General features: G+C 40.0%; 1 protein-coding gene across 9 annotated transcripts; it reads left to right on the forward strand.

Annotated features, from left to right (window-relative positions):
* Nucleotides 1–475: 475 nt before the first annotated feature.
* On the forward strand, nt 476–14,920 carry NABP2 (nucleic acid binding protein 2). 9 transcript variants are annotated; one of them, XM_072990862.2, is made up of 9 exons: nt 477–601; nt 1,022–1,125; nt 2,106–2,183; nt 3,702–3,806; nt 6,353–6,491; nt 10,048–10,119; nt 11,678–11,759; nt 12,771–12,837; nt 13,631–14,920. In XM_072990862.2, the coding sequence occupies exons 4-9, from the start codon at nt 3,728–3,730 to the stop codon at nt 13,819–13,821; spliced, it is 630 nt and encodes a 209-aa protein (XP_072846963.2). In that variant the 5' UTR covers nt 477–601; nt 1,022–1,125; nt 2,106–2,183; nt 3,702–3,727; the 3' UTR covers nt 13,822–14,920. The 9 variants fall into 9 exon arrangements, with proteins under 9 accessions (XP_078240511.1, XP_078240510.1, XP_072846963.2 ...); XM_072990863.2 differs by having other exon boundaries at nt 535–703; XM_020785321.3 differs by having other exon boundaries at nt 549–674.
* Nucleotides 14,921–17,160: the final 2,240 nt, after the last annotated feature.

A 17,160-nucleotide genomic window follows, 5' to 3' on the forward strand; every position in this document is an offset into this window, starting at 1 on the left:
TGTGATATATTTTGAAACCAGATAGTATCTCCTCCTTACTTGACAAGAAAAAAGCACTGAGCAAAAGGATTTTCTTCTGTTTCGTCATGTTAGGAATACTGTATCTTGTGAATCAGCTTTTAAGACAGCTAAGCAAAAGCAGCAAATCCAGCACTGTGAAAAGAAATACATGTGACCGCAGACATGCAAATTAAGACTAAACCCCAGACTGTATTGTAATATTTTAAACTACCGATTAAAGCTATGTTTCATTAAAGGAATGGCTATGATACATAGGTACAGTTCTATAGGAGTAGCCCTCTGAAGTAGTGATAAAGCGCTTTTTAATATATAATTTAAATCATTATACATTTTAACTTGCTTGAGCATTGGCGAGACAGCAGAAAATCGTACTGAAAACCACAAAGCATCACAGCACCCTCTGCGGGCTAATTTAACACGCATCAATTGGTGTTACTGCCGCTTTAATACTGAGTCTGCTTCCAATTGGCTGAAAGATTGGAGCATTCCTACATGTCGAAGGCCAGACTTTTTTCCTGATTGGCCGTTCTGAACGCTGCAGGATACTTCCTGGAATGTCTGCAACCCAACGTTCTTCCAGGTCTGTTTCACAAGAAAAGTGGTGGGGGAATCCTCTTTTATTCGATATGTAATTAATAGCCTCGAAAATGTTGGTAAGGAGAACGTCGCTTCTAATAAGCACGTAGGTAGACGGGTATGCCATAATAAGATACGCGCAGAGTTGGCAGAATCCATGTTCTATGTTCGGAATAAAAATGCTTGCCATTGTGTTTATAAGTTGTTTTATAGTAGTTTTTAACTCCTTCATTTTTTTTTCCGTTCTGCTATTTATCGTGGGGCAGAAATTTGCTTTTAGAACAAGCATGCCGGTTAATACTGTATCTGCCTTCCACAGAATGGAATCCGACAGCAAGAACTGGAAGATGCATTTTGTTTGTTTTTGATCGGAAAAGGGGTTGGAGATTAGTTTAAAACATGAGAAGGTATCTTTATCTTACAGTGGTGCTATGTGATCCGTGATCCAAGCAAAGATGCCCCGCTTGTTCTCTTGAAACCGGTTTCCCACGTGCCAACGACCTGTCTGGTGCGCTGTGCTCGAAACAGGTAATAACAGCGTGCAGCCCAACCAAACTGAAGTAGGACTTTTTACAAAATAACCAGGATGTATTTATCATTTTTATCAAAATAATGAAGTGTTAGTCCATGTAATAATAACAGCAGCAAGAGTCGTGTTTTATGTGTGCCTGGAATTTGGAGATGAATATAAGGGAGGTTAGTTCTTTGTCAGCTTTAACCATCCCAAACGTGAAACTGAAGAGAGCAGAGAATCTGGGCTTTATCATGCTTTTCCAGTGACTGACAACAGGGCCGATGATTATGTAAGCAGAAAATAAAGGGTGAGAAAATAGGTAACAGATGTGAAAAACAGTTCTAAAATGCTATCATTAGTGATTGTGGTCATGTAAGGAATTACAAATCTTGTGGCATTGAAAATTAGTGTCTCTTTAATGAGCTAAAAATATCTCCATTTCAGTGAAAGAGGTTGATTTTTAGCATTTCCGTAAATATAGAAAATGGTATTAATGTGACCAGAGGTATGTGATCTAGCAGTTTTCATATACAAATTCCAAACGCTATGAAGACAAAATCTGGATTTATTTGTGTGTATACAAGTACATACATATTCACAGACATTACTTCTGTGTATCTATATATGTTCCATTTATTGAATTATTAAATTATGTTGTTCACATTAAGATCGGGACAATACAGGAGTAGCCTAAGGTGGCAGACTTGTAAATGATTATTGTGGCTTCTAAAAGGCTTATGGGTATAGTATGCTCCATTATTGTACATAATGGGCAACATCGTGCTTTATGACCATGATTAGATTTTTGTTCAGTTCAAGCACAACATGTAGTTCTGGAAAGGCCATCAGAAACAATCACCATGTAGTGGCAACTTAAACTTCATTTAAGGGATATAACATTTCCAAGCTACTTACTGTGTATCTCAGCCCAGTGGCATGGACTGTCTCTATACCAAAAGCTACTAAGAATTTATAACTGAATTTGTCCACACAGTAAGAAGCTTGTCAAGCAACACCTCCCCACCAAGTGGCTGCCACAGGGAAATGTCTTCCTGAGCTCCCCATCTATTGTGTGAGTTGTGTGTGATATGTCAACTGGCTGAACTTGAGTTTCACGTTAAGGTTTCCATCTGGAATGTTTGTAATTAATGTAGATGCAAGTAGCACAGGGCTTTGTAGTGTGCCAGACAAGAAGGTGTATGGGCCTCGACAGGATATAGACTACGTATAGACAAGCAGTGGGGAATTCTGGGCTCTCCAGTTGTTTTGAACTAAAATTCCTATCAGTGCCAACCAGCCAGTGGTGGGTGAGTGCGGGAGGTGCATTTAAAAACTGCCAAAAGAAAGATTCCTTGCACCAAGTACAGAGCCAGGTTTATACATGCTCTTGGCTGCTCCCTGGCTCCACGGATCACAGGGTGGATTTGATTTAAAACAAGATTTAAATGGGGTGGGGGGGCGAATGAACTTTTTGAAAATGATTTAAATTTTGAAAAATCAACTTTAAAAAATGTAAATTGTAATTAAATTAAATCAATTTGATAAAGAAATCGCACCAAGTCATGGCCTGCTCATGTATATAAATCATGTTACTGTGGCATTAAATATCTCATACTTGTCTCCATACTTACCGTATTTTTCTGTTTATAAGACGACCCCCCCCCCTTTCTAACTCCCAAATTAGAAAATTTGCATCCTCAGCCCCCTTTGGTCCTGAAGCCCTTTTATGGCTGCTTCGGGATCAAAGAGGTGTGATCCTGCCGCAGAGCTGCATTACCCACTTCCTAAGCCCCGTGGGGCTTAGGAAGTGGGTAACACAGCCGTGAATGTGAATGGGCCGTTTCACTGGTATCCCTTTGATCCTGAAGCCCTTTCACAGCTGCTTTACCCTGTGGCTTCACAAAAGGCAGGGAAAGCGGCTGCCTTCAGTGTATAAAATGACCCTCAATTTTTTTTCTAATTATTTAAGTAAAAAGTGTCATTTTATACACGGAAAAATACGGTATTTATATTTATTTGCACTTTCTAAACAAATTAGCCATTTCTATTTTAGATGCAAGACAAATTGTATTTTAGATTTGAAGACCCGTCTGTGGGGTTTCCTCACATTTGAAAATCATTTTTTGTAAGTTGGCTGCTTAAAGGTTAGTCACGATTTCTTTGCCATGAGTGGGAGCTTTTGATTCCCGAGATATTTTGGTCATCATCTCCCACAACCTCTGACCACTGTTCATACTCTCTGGAACATTTTTCTATTGCTCAGAACGACAGGAGTCCAAATACTTGTAGAGGGGCAAAGTAATAAGATTTACAAGTGATAGCGCACATTTTAGATTTGGAGGTCAAGTATTGCGGCTGTGTTTGCAAGGGTTCTCCTTCCTCAGTTCTCCTTCCTCTGAATCTATATGGCAGAAACACCTCTACACGAACACAGTGAAATGGCTTTTATTTCATTAGTAGGAAGAGCACAGAATAAAGTCAGTAACAGGGACTTGTCTGATGGTTAAAATTGCTACAGCCAGCCCTCTGTTGTTTGTTTGTTTTGCCTGCTTTTTCTTAATAGCTTTCTTTAAAAAAACAATTTGTTCAGGCACCAGAGGTCAAAAGCCATTCAATATGACAACAGAAACATTGGTGAAAGACATCAAACCGGGCTTGAAAAACCTAAATCTCATATTCATTGTGTTGGAAACAGGTGAGTATTCCCTATGCAAGGGTTCACATCTTTAAACTGATGCAGGAAAGTTGGGCAATTGATTTATTTACTGCCTCATAGAATTTTATTAATTGATACAAACTGTTTAATTGCCTTCCCTAATTAATCATCAGTTGCAACACAACATTTTTCTGCTTGTAGCACAAACTTATATATATCTGCTTGGAAGAAATTAAATGGGGTTTACCTCCAGACAAGTAGACTTAGACTTGTAGCCTTAAAAGGACACAGGTAAGGTTCAATGTTCTGGTGGGTATTCATGAATAAGACTGTATGAAATTGGGAAACAGACCGGATTCCAATTTGGAATCTTATTAGAACTTGCAGCTGAATCTAGGTATTGACTCCTGCCTTTATATTATTTATCTATGAATAAATAATATATGTATTGGCAAGCACAATATTGTTACGTCCTTTACTAGAAGTGTTGCAATATTTTGGCTATTGTGTCTGTGTGTGATGCTGGGTTGCAGTTACACACCTCATTGGATTTTGGAATATTCTCACTTCATTTCTTGATATATATTGCACATGCATGCCTATACAACTTTTGTGCTTCTTTCTTTTTGAAGATGTCAAAATATGAAATGTTGAATGTATTACAGTGCTAAAATAATTAAGGGGGTATAGAAAATGCAGCCCCAAAAATGTACATTGCATCTTAAAATGAATTTTGAAGACCAGTTTACTAGAAGTCACTACAAACCAGTCAGCCAGCTCCAGCCAAGTCTCGAAGCAAGGTCACTGTACAATAACACTGCCTTGTAAAAGATTTTTTTGTGGCTAACAGTCCAGCTTGGATATAAACAAAGGAAAGAATTGAAAGGGTATTGCAGTGCGTTGACGTGACCATCAGGTGGCCTATGTAGATCCTGTGACTTGCTCTACCTTTATTTTACTATGCCTCTGATTTACAGCCAGTGTAATCCACAGGCTTAGCAACTATTATTAAAAATAATGCTTATGGTCATGGTGTCAGTTTGTCAGATTCTGATTTACAGGTATTGTATTTTGCAGGTGTTGTAAAAGCAGTAGAAATTTCTATTATAAATTTTCTTACCATGAATCAAACTCCTGTAACGTACTGATCTGGCAAAAGTCAGCTGTTTACAATTGAAGTGAAATGTAAACTTCTGAGAGAAATATAAATATAGGGAGGCAAAAGGCATAAATACAACAGAACACAACATACCATGCTACATATAGTGAATAACAACAACTCAAGTCATACACTGGATACCAACAACTCAGATACTAAGGAGCATCATACATTATGTAGCAGCAGGAAGAGTGGCAGTAGATGAAGAGAGTAGGGATTTTCCTCTATAGATTCAAATTGGCTTGGCTGGACGAGCACTTATAAGAACACCACAAAATTATTCTATTATGTTTAAAGGTTAAATATTGCTCAAAGTTATAATGCTTTTTACTTTTAAATGATGTATTTTAGAGGTGTATTCTACTTTTTAATTGTGCCTTTTTAGGCTATTAGGCTCTTGTATTTTTAGAATGTAATTAAACAATTCATTTTAATATTTTTATTATACCTTTTATGGTCCTATTTTTGGACTGAATTCTGACTTAAGTATTTGCCTGCAGCCAATGTGGACATAATTAAAATTTTAAAAAATTGATTTTTTTTTTTTTACAATTTAAAGAAATATATTATTATTATTAAACCGCAGAAGCCTGTGCTGCAGGGTCAGAAGACCAAGCAGTCGTAAGATCGAATCCACGCAACGGAGTGAGCGCCCGTTGCTTGTCCCAGCTCCCGCCAACCTAGCAGTTCGAAAGCATGCAAATGCGAGTAGATTAATAGGGACCACCTCGGTGGGAAGGTAAACAGTGTTCCGTGTCTAAATCACACTGGCCATGTGACCACGGAAAGATTGTCTTCGGACAAACGCTGGCTCTATGGCTTGAAGAGCGGGATGAGCACCGCCCCCTAGAGTCGGACACGACTGGACAAAAAAATTGTCAAGGGGAACCTTTACCTTTATTATTATTATTATTTATTTAAACCATGATTTTTTTTTCAAGCATTTGTGCATACAGTTTTCCACGACTGTAAGACTTTTGGATGTTCTCAACAACTTTTAGGTGTTTTTGTGCATATGGAACATAAAAGTGATGTAGATAAACAAAGCTTGTGTAACTAGACAAGCTGATGTTTTCTGGAATTATTTTAACAATGAAAAGACTTATACCTTGTTATTCAGATGCATTTTTATATGATTGGAAATTATTTTCTGATTTCATTCAGGAATTAATTAGGAGATAAATACCAGCTGTGACAAACACAGATTTCTGATTTTCTTTTCCTAGAGTTCTCCTCCTATTGCCTTTTTCTTTGTATTTTTGTTTTATGTATTTTCCTTCTGGGACAAAAGAGTATGATGTAAATACTTCTTTGGGATGGGCTTAAGAAAGAGCTGTAGGTGTCCCACCTTCCCCCCCCCCGCCACGTGATAGCAGAAACACTCTTTCTTAGCCACTACAAATTCTGTAAACTGTTCTACCACCAGGCCGAGTGACCAAGACAAAGGATGGCCATGAAGTACGGACATGTAAAGTAGCTGACAAAACTGGCAGTATAAACATCTCTGTGTGGGATGACGTTGGGAACCTGATCCAGCCAGGGGACATCATCCGACTCACCAAAGGGTATATATCATCTTTCTGGTGTGGGTGGGTTAGGAGAACAAAAGGCTACTTCACGGGCTAAAGGGCCCTTTGGAGAAAAGAGCTAATATGTTTGGGATCTACTTGGCTACTTTGAAGCATATGTTTAAGATGACAATACAGATTACTTACCCTAAATGGTTATTCTTACCAATTTTAGGGTGATACTCTTAGTACCCTTAACAGGTACTTTTTCCACTCCCTTGATGTCGATTAAGAAAGTTTAATGGCAAAATAATATGAATCATTGTGTTACTTGATGTTAAGTTTCTTCTCTAGTAGTTTAAGTATGTGTATGTTAAAGGAGTGCTTTAGCATTGTCAACTCCCAATGAGTTTCCAAAGCTGAGTGAGGATTTGAAACAATCTCCTGAATCCTTGTCAGACACTCAATTCACCATGCAAACTGTAGACCATTACTTGGGAATAAGCTTCATTGACAGATCTTCATAGGGTTAGGATTAAATGGTTGATTTACTTCTCTCTTCCCTACCTTTTGCCTTTTTATGTTTTCTTTCAAACTTTAGTACAGAACTGAGCAGGAGGAGTAAGTTTAGATGGATTTAATCTGTGGGAGAAAATTATCATCTTATAAATAAGAGTTGTCAGGGTACTCAAAAGAGATGTAAAAAAAGTACTCACAATAATTTTTTCATAGGTCATGCTTTGCCTTTAGAAATGTACAAATTATTTGCTGTTAACTGTTGTCTGTTTGTGCCAGGACAGATATGTTGTTGTTGTTTAATCATTAAGTCGTGTCCGACTCTTCGTGACCCCATGGACCAGAGCATGCCAGGCCCTCCTGTTTTCCACTGTCTCCCAGAGTCTGGTCAAATTCATGTTGGTCACTTCGATGACACTGTCCAAGCATATCATCCTCTGTCGTCCCCTTCTCCTCTTGCCTTCACACTCTCCCAACATAAGGGTCTTTTCCAGAGAGTTTTCTCTTCTCATGAAAAGGCCAAAGTATTGGAGCCTCAGCTTCAGGATCTGTCCTTCCAGTGAGCATTCAGGGTTGATTTCCTTCAGAATTGATAGGTTTGTTCTCCTTGCAGTCCAGGGGACTCTCAAGAGTCTCCTCCAGCACCACAATTCAAAAGCATCAATTCTTTGGCGGTCAGCTTTCTTTATGGTCCAGCTCTCACTTCCATACATTGCTACTGGAAAAACCATAACTTTGACTATGCGGACCTTTGTTGGCAAAGTGAGGTCTCTGCTTTTTAAGATGCTGTCAAGGTTTGTCATCGCTTTCCTCCCAAGAAGCAGGTGTCTTTTAATTTCGTAGCTGCTGTCACCATCTGCAGTGATCATGGAGCCCAAGAAAGTGAAATCTGTCACTGCCTCCATATCTTCCCCTTCTATTTGCCAGGAGGTGATGGGACCAGTGGCCATGATCTTAGTTTTTTTTTGACGTTGAGCTTCAGACCGTTTTTTGCACTCTCCTCTTTCATCCTCATTACAAGGTTCTTTAATTCCTCCTCACTTTCTGCCATCAGAGTGGTATCATCTGCATATCGGAGGTTGTTGATATTTCTTCCGGCAATCTTAATTCTGGATTGGGATTCCTCCAGTCCAGCCTTTCGCATGATGTATTCTGCATATAAGTTGAATAAGCAGGGAGACAATATACAGCCTTGTCATACTCCTTTCCCAATTTTGAACCAATCAGTTGTTCCATATCCAGTTCTAACTGCTGCATCCTGTCCTACATATTTGAACAGACCATTTGAGTTGCAGGACCCAATCCCTAATGATTTAAATTTAATATCCAGCTGTAGTCAGAATTTAATGTTAACCCAGATTTGAAATACTACTTCAGAGCAACTGATGGCACTTGAAAATCTCCTGAGACATATAGTGAACCCAGTTGTTTCAAATGTCTTAATCCCTGGTGAAAATACAGGCTGTGGTCACCCCTGTACGAGACCTGGGGACTTACTTAGGATGTGGTAAAATCAAGCTGCTTCATATCTGACATTTAGTTGACCATAGATGCAGGTATAACAACTACTGTCGTTTGTGTGCCTGTGACATAAGCAAACTATCACCTATACATCATACATCACAAAATGTAAGCTTTTTCCTATGGGAGGTTTGTTATCATCAAAGACAAAACAAGGGCATGAAGTTGCCTTTTGTTTTGGATGAGCAATCTGACTAGTTTCTCAGCATGCTAATTTTACCTCCATGGATATTTTCTTGCAACTAACAGTGATTACATTTGAATTAGATCAGCTTTGAATTCTCCATCTTCATAGCATTTAAATTATTTTGAGGGGGGGGGATTGGGGAAAAGAAGTGTCCCTGCATGATTAAGTTTTTCTTCACTAAACATTGTTACCAGAAACACTATTTCTGTTGGCAGAGTTCATGCTGAAATTTTTGAAAGGCTGTGCATGTAGGTGGTAACGTTTGTGTTTTCTAGTACGCTCTTGTTTCTGAATCTGATTAAGAGCTACAGCACTAAACACAAGGTTAAGTGGCCGTTGGTTTCAGAGCATCCATTTTGCTCTCTTCTGTATACAGTGGTGCCTCGCTTGACGTTAATTCGTTCCAGCAAAATTGCTGTAGAGCGAAAACGTCATCAAGCGGAATAAAAAAGCCCATTGAAACGCATTGAAAACCATTCAATGCATTCTTATGGGCTAAATACCTGCTTGTCCAGCGAAGATCCTCCATACGGCGGCCATTTTCGGGTGCCTGTTAAGTGAAAAATGCCTCCTAAAAACAGCGGGGAGCCATTTTGAGCAGCCAGCAGCCATTTTGAAACCCCAACGATCAGCTGTTTTGATCGCCGTAATGCGAAGAATCGGTTCCCGAAGCAGGGAACCGATCATTGCAAAGCGAAAAAATCTCATTAAAACATTGTTTTGCGATCGCAAAAACATCATCATGAAGCAGATTCGTTGTTATACGGGGTAATCGTTAAGCGGGGCACGACTGTACTAGAAACAAATAATAGCTTTAGCCTTATCTTAGAGGCAAGCTCGTGGGTACCGCACATATCTTCTGAAACCCCTTCACAAAGTTCTCTTGAGGTGCATCCATCCTTGAGGCCCTTTTCACTTGTGGTTCTCTGATGACAGGGTTGTTTCCATAAGCCAACCTTTTGTTGAAAAACTTTCAGTGGGAGTTTTTGATGTACAAGCGTTAGAAAGAGAGATTATGAGTAGATTTACTTTATTTACATACATTGTTTTCTAGAACTGTGCATGAGCCCAGCTGATTTAAATCGGAAGCCAAGCAGACTGATCTATAAAATATTGGTAGATCAGAGGTAGAGCAAATGCAGCCCCCTAAAGAGATCATTGGATTGCAATCTCCATAATTTCTCATCTTTGGCCTTGCTGGCTTGGCCTGATGGGGAATGTCGTCCACAAACATTTGGAAGGCCACATGTTGCCCATCTCTAAAGTAGATTTTATGTGGATGCATTCAGGCAGCCTGCAGAGCAGCCATTTTGTCCTGAGCACAGTGCACAACTTTTCCTTGAAAGAAGATCTTTGTGTTGCTTTTGATGATGGGTTTCTCTCTGTCAGGTATGCGTCGGTTTTCAAAGGCTGCCTGACCCTATACACTGGACGTGGAGGAGACCTGCAGAAAGTTGGAGAGTAAGGCCTATGGCTTACCCCTGTGTTGCTTTGGAAATGGGGGTAGGGTTAAGAAGGAATACTGCTCCACAGGTTTTGACATGTGTTGAAACAATCCTTCAGTTTTTGGATAGAAGTACTAGTTACTGCTTGCTGTGCTAAATGCACTGTATTTAAGGCTTGGAACTATGGTTAGTGAACATACTAAACTCTCAGATATATTTCTTGTTTCAGAGTCCTCTACTTCAGTTCCATCCCCATGAAACAAATATTTAAATAACAATACTGGTTATTTAAATCTGCAGCTAAATCTTTTTGTTGCAGACCTGACATTGAAAAGTATCAATAAAAGTACATGCATTTTGTTCAGTAATCAGATGTAAATATCATACTGCAGAGTAATCCTTGTTTTCATTGCATTCCTGGGGTTTTTATCTGCTGCTGGAATAATTGCTTCTAAAATGCTTTTCTTAGAGAAGTAGCCATATTAGTCTGTTTAAGGAACAACAGCTGTGAAAGACTCTAGTTCTAAGTTTCAATCTACTGTATTGGTGTCTGGCAAATATAGGCCTAAAAGTATCAAATTCTGTACAATACTTTTTCAAGTCTAGGCCATTACAGTATTACCGCCACTAGCTAGCTTTTTGTCTTACTGCCCAGGTAGTGCCTTGGTCTCTCTTATTTCCTTTCCAATCCTATAGCAGCCATTCCATCTCAGCATTGCAGAGAGAGAAAAAGAGGGATTCAGTCTGATTAGAGTTCAGTTGCAGTTGGTTCCCCCTTAAGAACGCATGTACACCACACAGCTGTAGCAGTTCGATTCCCTTTGACTGCCATGGGTCCATCCTGTGATATCTTGGGATTTGTAGTTTGGTGAGGAAGTATTTACCGTATTTTTCGCTCCATAAGACGCACCTTTCCATAAGACGCACCAATTTTTTAGGAGAAGAAAACAGGAAAATATAATCTGTTTTCTTTGCTCCATAAGACGCACAGACTTTCCACCCCCGTTTTGTGAGAAAAAAGTGCATCTTATGGTGCGAAAAATACGGTAGATTTCTTTGCAGCAGTTCAGAGATATGAACTGGGTTTCTCTGACGTAAAACTAGAAGTACCTCGCCAGACTACAGAACCCAGGATTCTATAGGGGTAAAACTATAAATACAGCCATATCGGACTGCTATAAATATTCAGTGTCTGTCACATAGCAGTGGCCGTCCTATCATTCTATTTATGTTATTTCCCTTACAGCTGGTTATTGTAAACATTCTAATATTTAAACCAGGGGCTGGAGGTGTTATACATACATCCCTCTTTTAATGACTGGTGTCTGAACATGTTATATTTTTTCCTCAGTCCCTGCCTTTTTTCTATATTGGATCTCTCAGAGAAAAAGCCCAAGGGTAGGGGCTGTTTGGGGATTCTTTATTAATCTATAGTCACTTTGGGACACCGTTCTGTTGAAATTTGAGATGAGAGTGTTTCACAGGCATAGTGAATATTAGAGCTGCATGGGTAGAGGGAGTCAGTAATATAGTAAGGGCTGTTTTTAAAAATCTGCAATTATCTCTTGCTCTAGGTTTTGCATGGTTTACTCAGAAGTGCCAAATTTCAGTGAGCCAAATGCAGAGTATGTTGCCCAACAGTCACAAAACAAAAATGTGAGTATAAGTATTGCTTTATTGATGTGGGGGAGGGAAATCCTTTGAAGGAAACATGTGTCACCCCTGGAGACTGTTCTTTATCTGACCACAAGGCCTGTATAGGCATGAGGAGTCTCTCTTGACAAAAAAAAGTATTCTTAAAATCCCAGTTTCCCTCTTCACCTCTCACAGCAGAGTCCTTTAAGAGCTTCTTCCTAAATTCTTTCTCTGTGACCCTCTACTCCCACTGCATCCCTCCACTGTACATTCTTACACTTACGCTTTTTAACAGATTGCTCTTGTATTTGTGAAAGCTACAATGAAAGTTTACAATTATACAGTTTTTCAGGAAATAGCTCTATTAAGTTGCAAGTCCCAACTCTTGAGTAGGGTCCTGTACCTCTAAGAATAATACTGATGGTAGGCACGGCATCATCACAAAGAAGGGGTGAAGATTAGGGATGTACATTTTGATTATTATTTTTTTACCTACAAATCCCATAATTCTCCTTCTGAGAGTCCCAGCTACAGGACCCAGACCTTACAGATACCTACATTGTGCTCACCTGGAAAAAAGGCCCAACTGGCAGGCTTTGTGATTTGGATAGGCCTAATTTCCACTTAGAAAAAATAAAAGCTGCCCTGATAGTTGCTAGGAAGCTGCCTTTTCAAACAGGAAGTTAGGTCTATTATAGGATTTATAGACAAAAAAAGCACATTCCTTCCTTAAGGTGGACCTAGTATGATTTTACCTTCTATGTGTCACTTAAAGGTACAAGCGTCTTTTTATGTTCTGGATTGAGTAGCCCTGCGAGGTTGCCTGAAAAGATTTTTTTCAGGTGGTGAGAAATGCAGCTTTCTTACCAAGTTGTCCATCCTTGCTTCACATCCCTCTCTCTCCCCACATTATCCTGACTGGTATGGTTATCAACATAGTTTTACAAAGACCATTTCATGTCTAAATGACTTTTGGGTCTGTTAAGTCTACATAGTCAAGAAAATGGGAACAATCTTTCTTTTCTTTCACAGGCACAGAATGACAATGCAGCCCCCACAGCCGCCCAAACTACATCAGGACCCTCTACATCGTCAGCAGGTAGGCAATTAGTGACACCTTGTAGGACTAGTGAGTTTTAGTACTTTTCTGATATAAGCAGGCCACAAGTCATCCATCAGCAGTCTCATTTGTTCAGCCATAAACAGATCTGGAAGATTCATTGCACGGCTATGTTGATTTAGCTGGGATACAGTAAATAAAATACTGATCAGAGAGTGTATCCCATTGTGATCATAATGGGACTTGTTTTTAATAAACAAGCATATGTCTGTGCTCTTTGAGCTACAATCCTGAGCATGTTTGATGGTAAGCCCTTCTGAAAATGATGGCCAGAAACCTTTTTGCAGCAGATCATTAACACAACAGTTATGATGTGCAAGTGGTTCAACATTTTTTGGGCTTGCACTAGGACCGTGGTTCCCAGCTCTTGGGTAACGCAGGTGTTCTTGGACTGCAGCTCCCAGAAACCCCCGCCAGCACAGCTGGTGGTGAAGACTTCACAGAGTTACAGTCCAAGAACACCTGGGTTACCCAAGGTTGAGAACCACTGCACTAGAAGATATCCAGCACTTTGTTGCACAAGCGGGAGGCCTATTTACTCCAACAGCAAGGTGGAGATTGCTGAGCCTTCTGGGATTTGCAAGTTAAAAAGCATAGCCTCTTCCATCTGCTAGTGATTTTGGTTCTTGCAGATATAGGTTTAGAATATGAATGTTTCAGATTAGTTCTAGGTTTCAGAATCTCAACAAGGTTACCAGCATATTCAATGGCTTCATCTCTATGGTTCTGGTGAGATTCACTTTTGTTCTGTTTCTGTTCTTTCTTTTTTTAGCCACTGACAACCAGAATGGCAACGGCTTGATCGCCTCTGGCAGCTCCCCCCACCCGCCTGCTATCCCCACCCACCCCACCAGTGGCCGCATCACCAGAAGTCAGCCCAATCACCAGGGTGGAAGTTCCTCAGGTTCCTCCTCCAACCCAGTCAGCAATGGCAAAGAGACACGACGAAGCAGCAAAAGATAACAGGTGCAGAATGGGGAAGGGGGCCTTTTGTACCTCTTTCTCCATTGCCTGATGTGTTCCGTTTTGTTGCCTGCTGGCCAGTTCGGCAGCAGAGCAGAGGTGACACTGAGTAGAAAAGATGGATACGGGGCTGATGTTGAGACTGTGAAACCAACTCATGCGTAGCTGCTGAAGTGTACTTTTAACATGTGTTGCTTATTGGCTGAGGGGTATGGTGTTTGATGTGTTCATAATAATGTTCCAGGTCAAACTCATTACGGGATTCCCCATGTATGTATATTACACTCCCACTTTGCAGGAGATAAAACATGATCCACCTATCATTTTGCCCAATAGTATTTCATTTCTACCTGCCTGGATAATAAGCTTTTGTGCCATGGTCATTTATCTTTGAATTAACATCCACTTTATAAATTCTTATTGCTATTTACTACAGATTCACAGTGAAGTGGGTAAAACTACTCTGAACTGGCTGATTTTAAGATTGGGGAGAAAAGACCATTGTGTTGGAATTTCCAGAAAGCTCCTAGTTCTCCTGAGATTTCTTGCATGGTAAAGGTGTAGTTCATCAAACCAATTAGTCTGCTTGCAGAGACTTAACACAGCTACCACTTTGAAAACTGCAAATTAAATTTATGCCACATTTTCCAAGCCATACTGCTATCAGTTTGAATGTCTTTTCCAGAATGAGCCAATAGGATGTCACTACAGGAATGTTTTGGTGTGTTTAGTTCATGTGCTCCATAGTATGAGAGGACAGAATGATATCTTAACAGTACAACTTTTGCCAAAGTTGACCCAATTCCTAGAAGGCCAATAACATGTAAGAAGAAATGTGTTGCTTTCTCTTATCATTGTGGCTTAATAGCCTGCACTGAATGAGATGTAAACATATTTTGAAGTGCTCTTTTATCCAGCTATGTGGCTCGTAGTCTCATTTTCTTCCTTTTTCTCTGTTCTCTACTGCAGAATAATTGTTTGAATGACTCATCCAAAGTTCCTCCTCCACCCCAAAGAAACATCACTGTTGTCTAAATCTGATGTGGCTATTTGAATGTAGTATTAATGAATGCTTTGGGGAATAAATGTTTTAATCATCTTTTTTCATGAAGATTTCTAATTAAATGTTGCCATTCTGGGGGCTGTGGATAAGAGCGTAAATAGGCTCGCAATTCTTATAGCCATAGTAATGTACTGTATTCAATTTTTCTGTTTTGGGGTTGTTGTTGGTTTTTTAAATTTGGCACAGATACCATTTATTTTTTATCAATAGTGAACAGTGGCTGGCTGATGTTTGTACATGGAAATGTAGATATCAATTGTCCTGTTACTCAACCTCTGCAATACAACTACACCTAGCTAGACTCATAAGGACAGAAACTTCACAAGTCTATTTATGTTAGGTGTTTCTCACCTAACAGTGCCTACTCACTGAGGTGGAAAAACAAACCAACAAGGCCAGAATGACACCCTGAAATAATTTATTAGAAGAGGTGGACGAGAAAGTGACAAAACACCTTTTGTCAGCTACAGCTCCCAGCTAAAACATCATCACTGAACTATAGAGACTCCTTGGCCTAGAGCTACTTGTGCCAGCTTCTCAACAATCCCCAAGCTCCTTCAACAACTACTGAGTAGCACCAGTAGGCCACACAAGATTACCAGTACCGGGGACAAGACTCTACAAGAACAAAACAAAGCAGCTAGATGCCAATGCTGCTCTCATGTTTATTGTGGCAACAAAACCTGAACAGTGTCATTCACAACATCAGGGGTTTGTTTGCTTGCTCACCTTTCAGTTTGATAACATGGTATCTTCTGCTACCGGTGCCCTTATATGTTCTACATAGAGGACACAGGCCAGTCTCCAGCAAAAGAATAAACAGATGCTCAACTGGGATAGGAAATGACAGTATGCAAAAAACAAACGTTAGTCCAGCGGTGTCATGAATTTTAAAGTTACTAACCTGCTGTGAAGCAAAGAAACTTCAGTGAGACACTGCTGGGTTAGAGGTTTGACTTTCACCAGAAAGTTGTATGACGGAGTCTTAGTACATTACATGTTATTATTTGGGATATTTAATACCAGGATGTTTGTATTCTCAGCATCAGTTTTGTGAACAAGCAGTATGAATTATGCAATAGCTTCTGTCATTATTTTCTGTAATTTCCTCTCAGTCTATGGTCCTACTTGCAACCACATATATTGTTGTTGTTTAGTCGTTTAGTCGTGTCTGACTCTTCGTGACCCCATGGACCAGAGCATGCCAGGCCCTCCTGTCTTCCACTGCCTCCCGGAGTTGGGCCAAATTCATGTTGGTTGCTTCGATGACACTGTCCAACCATCTCATCCTCTGTCGTCTCCTTCTCTCCTGCCTTCACACTTTCCCAACATCAGGGTCTTTTCCAGGGAGTCTTCTCTTCTCAGGAGATGGCCAAAGTATTGGAGCCTCAGCTTCAGGATCTGTCCTTCCAGTGAGCACTCAGGGTTGATTTCCTTTAGAATGGATAGGTTTGTTCTCCTTGCAGTCCAGGGGACTCTCAAGAGCCTCCTCCAACACCACGATTTAAAAGCATCAGTTCTTCGGCGGTCAGCTTTCTTTATGGTCCAGCTCTCACTTTCATGCATCACTGTTGAAAAAACCATAGCTTTGACTGTGCGGACCTTTGTCGGCAAGAGGTGATGTCTCTGCTTTTTAAGATGCTATCGAGATTTGTCATAGCTTTCCTCCCAAGAAACAGGCGTCTTTTAATTTCGGGGCTGCTGTCATCATCTGCAGTGATCATGGAGCCCAAGAAAGTGAAATCTGTCACTGCTTCCGTATCTTTCTACATACAGTATCTGCATTAGCAGACAACACTCCCTGCATCCAGTAAAATGGGCTATAACATTTATGGAAGGACTTGCTATTTTAGTTTAAGGTGCTGCAAAAACAAAACAAAACCACCTTCTACTGTAAAAACTAGAACTGCCCCTTTGGAAATCCTTGCAAGGATAAGCCAGAAATTAGCAGTGGTGTTCAGTTCTGTTTCTAGGATATTTTTAGTGCTTCCCTCTTTCTTCCACTAAGGGACAGCTACCCGCAATAAACAGTGGAAAAATCCAGGATCTAATTGGACATTATAACTATAATGGTCATTGTCCCGTTCACAATAGATGAAATAATGAAGATTTGGCTTTTTTAAAATTAAGTGTACAGTGCGTGGGAGAAAATTGCACGCGAGTTCTCCCGCTCTCGACTCCTCTCCACACTACAAAAATAAGTTCCATAGTAGGCGTGAAATAAAAGTATGAGATCGCCTTGTTGAAGGCAGGATGTATGCAATGCTGAGGGTGCA

This window comes from Pogona vitticeps, chromosome 2 (assembly GCF_051106095.1).
Source record: "Pogona vitticeps strain Pit_001003342236 chromosome 2, PviZW2.1, whole genome shotgun sequence".
Lineage (NCBI taxonomy): Eukaryota > Metazoa > Chordata > Lepidosauria > Squamata > Agamidae > Pogona > Pogona vitticeps.

Coding starts and splice junctions, on each gene's coding strand:
- NABP2 (XM_072990862.2), top strand. CDS start 3,728: ATGACAACAGAAACATTGGTGAAAGACATCAAACCGGGCTTGAAAAAC. Junction 3,807..6,352: donor ATTCATTGTGTTGGAAACAG/GTGAGTATTCCC, acceptor TTCTACCACCAG/GCCGAGTGACCAAGACAAAG. Junction 12,838..13,630: donor ACCCTCTACATCGTCAGCAG/GTAGGCAATTAG, acceptor TTCTTTTTTTAG/CCACTGACAACCAGAATGGC.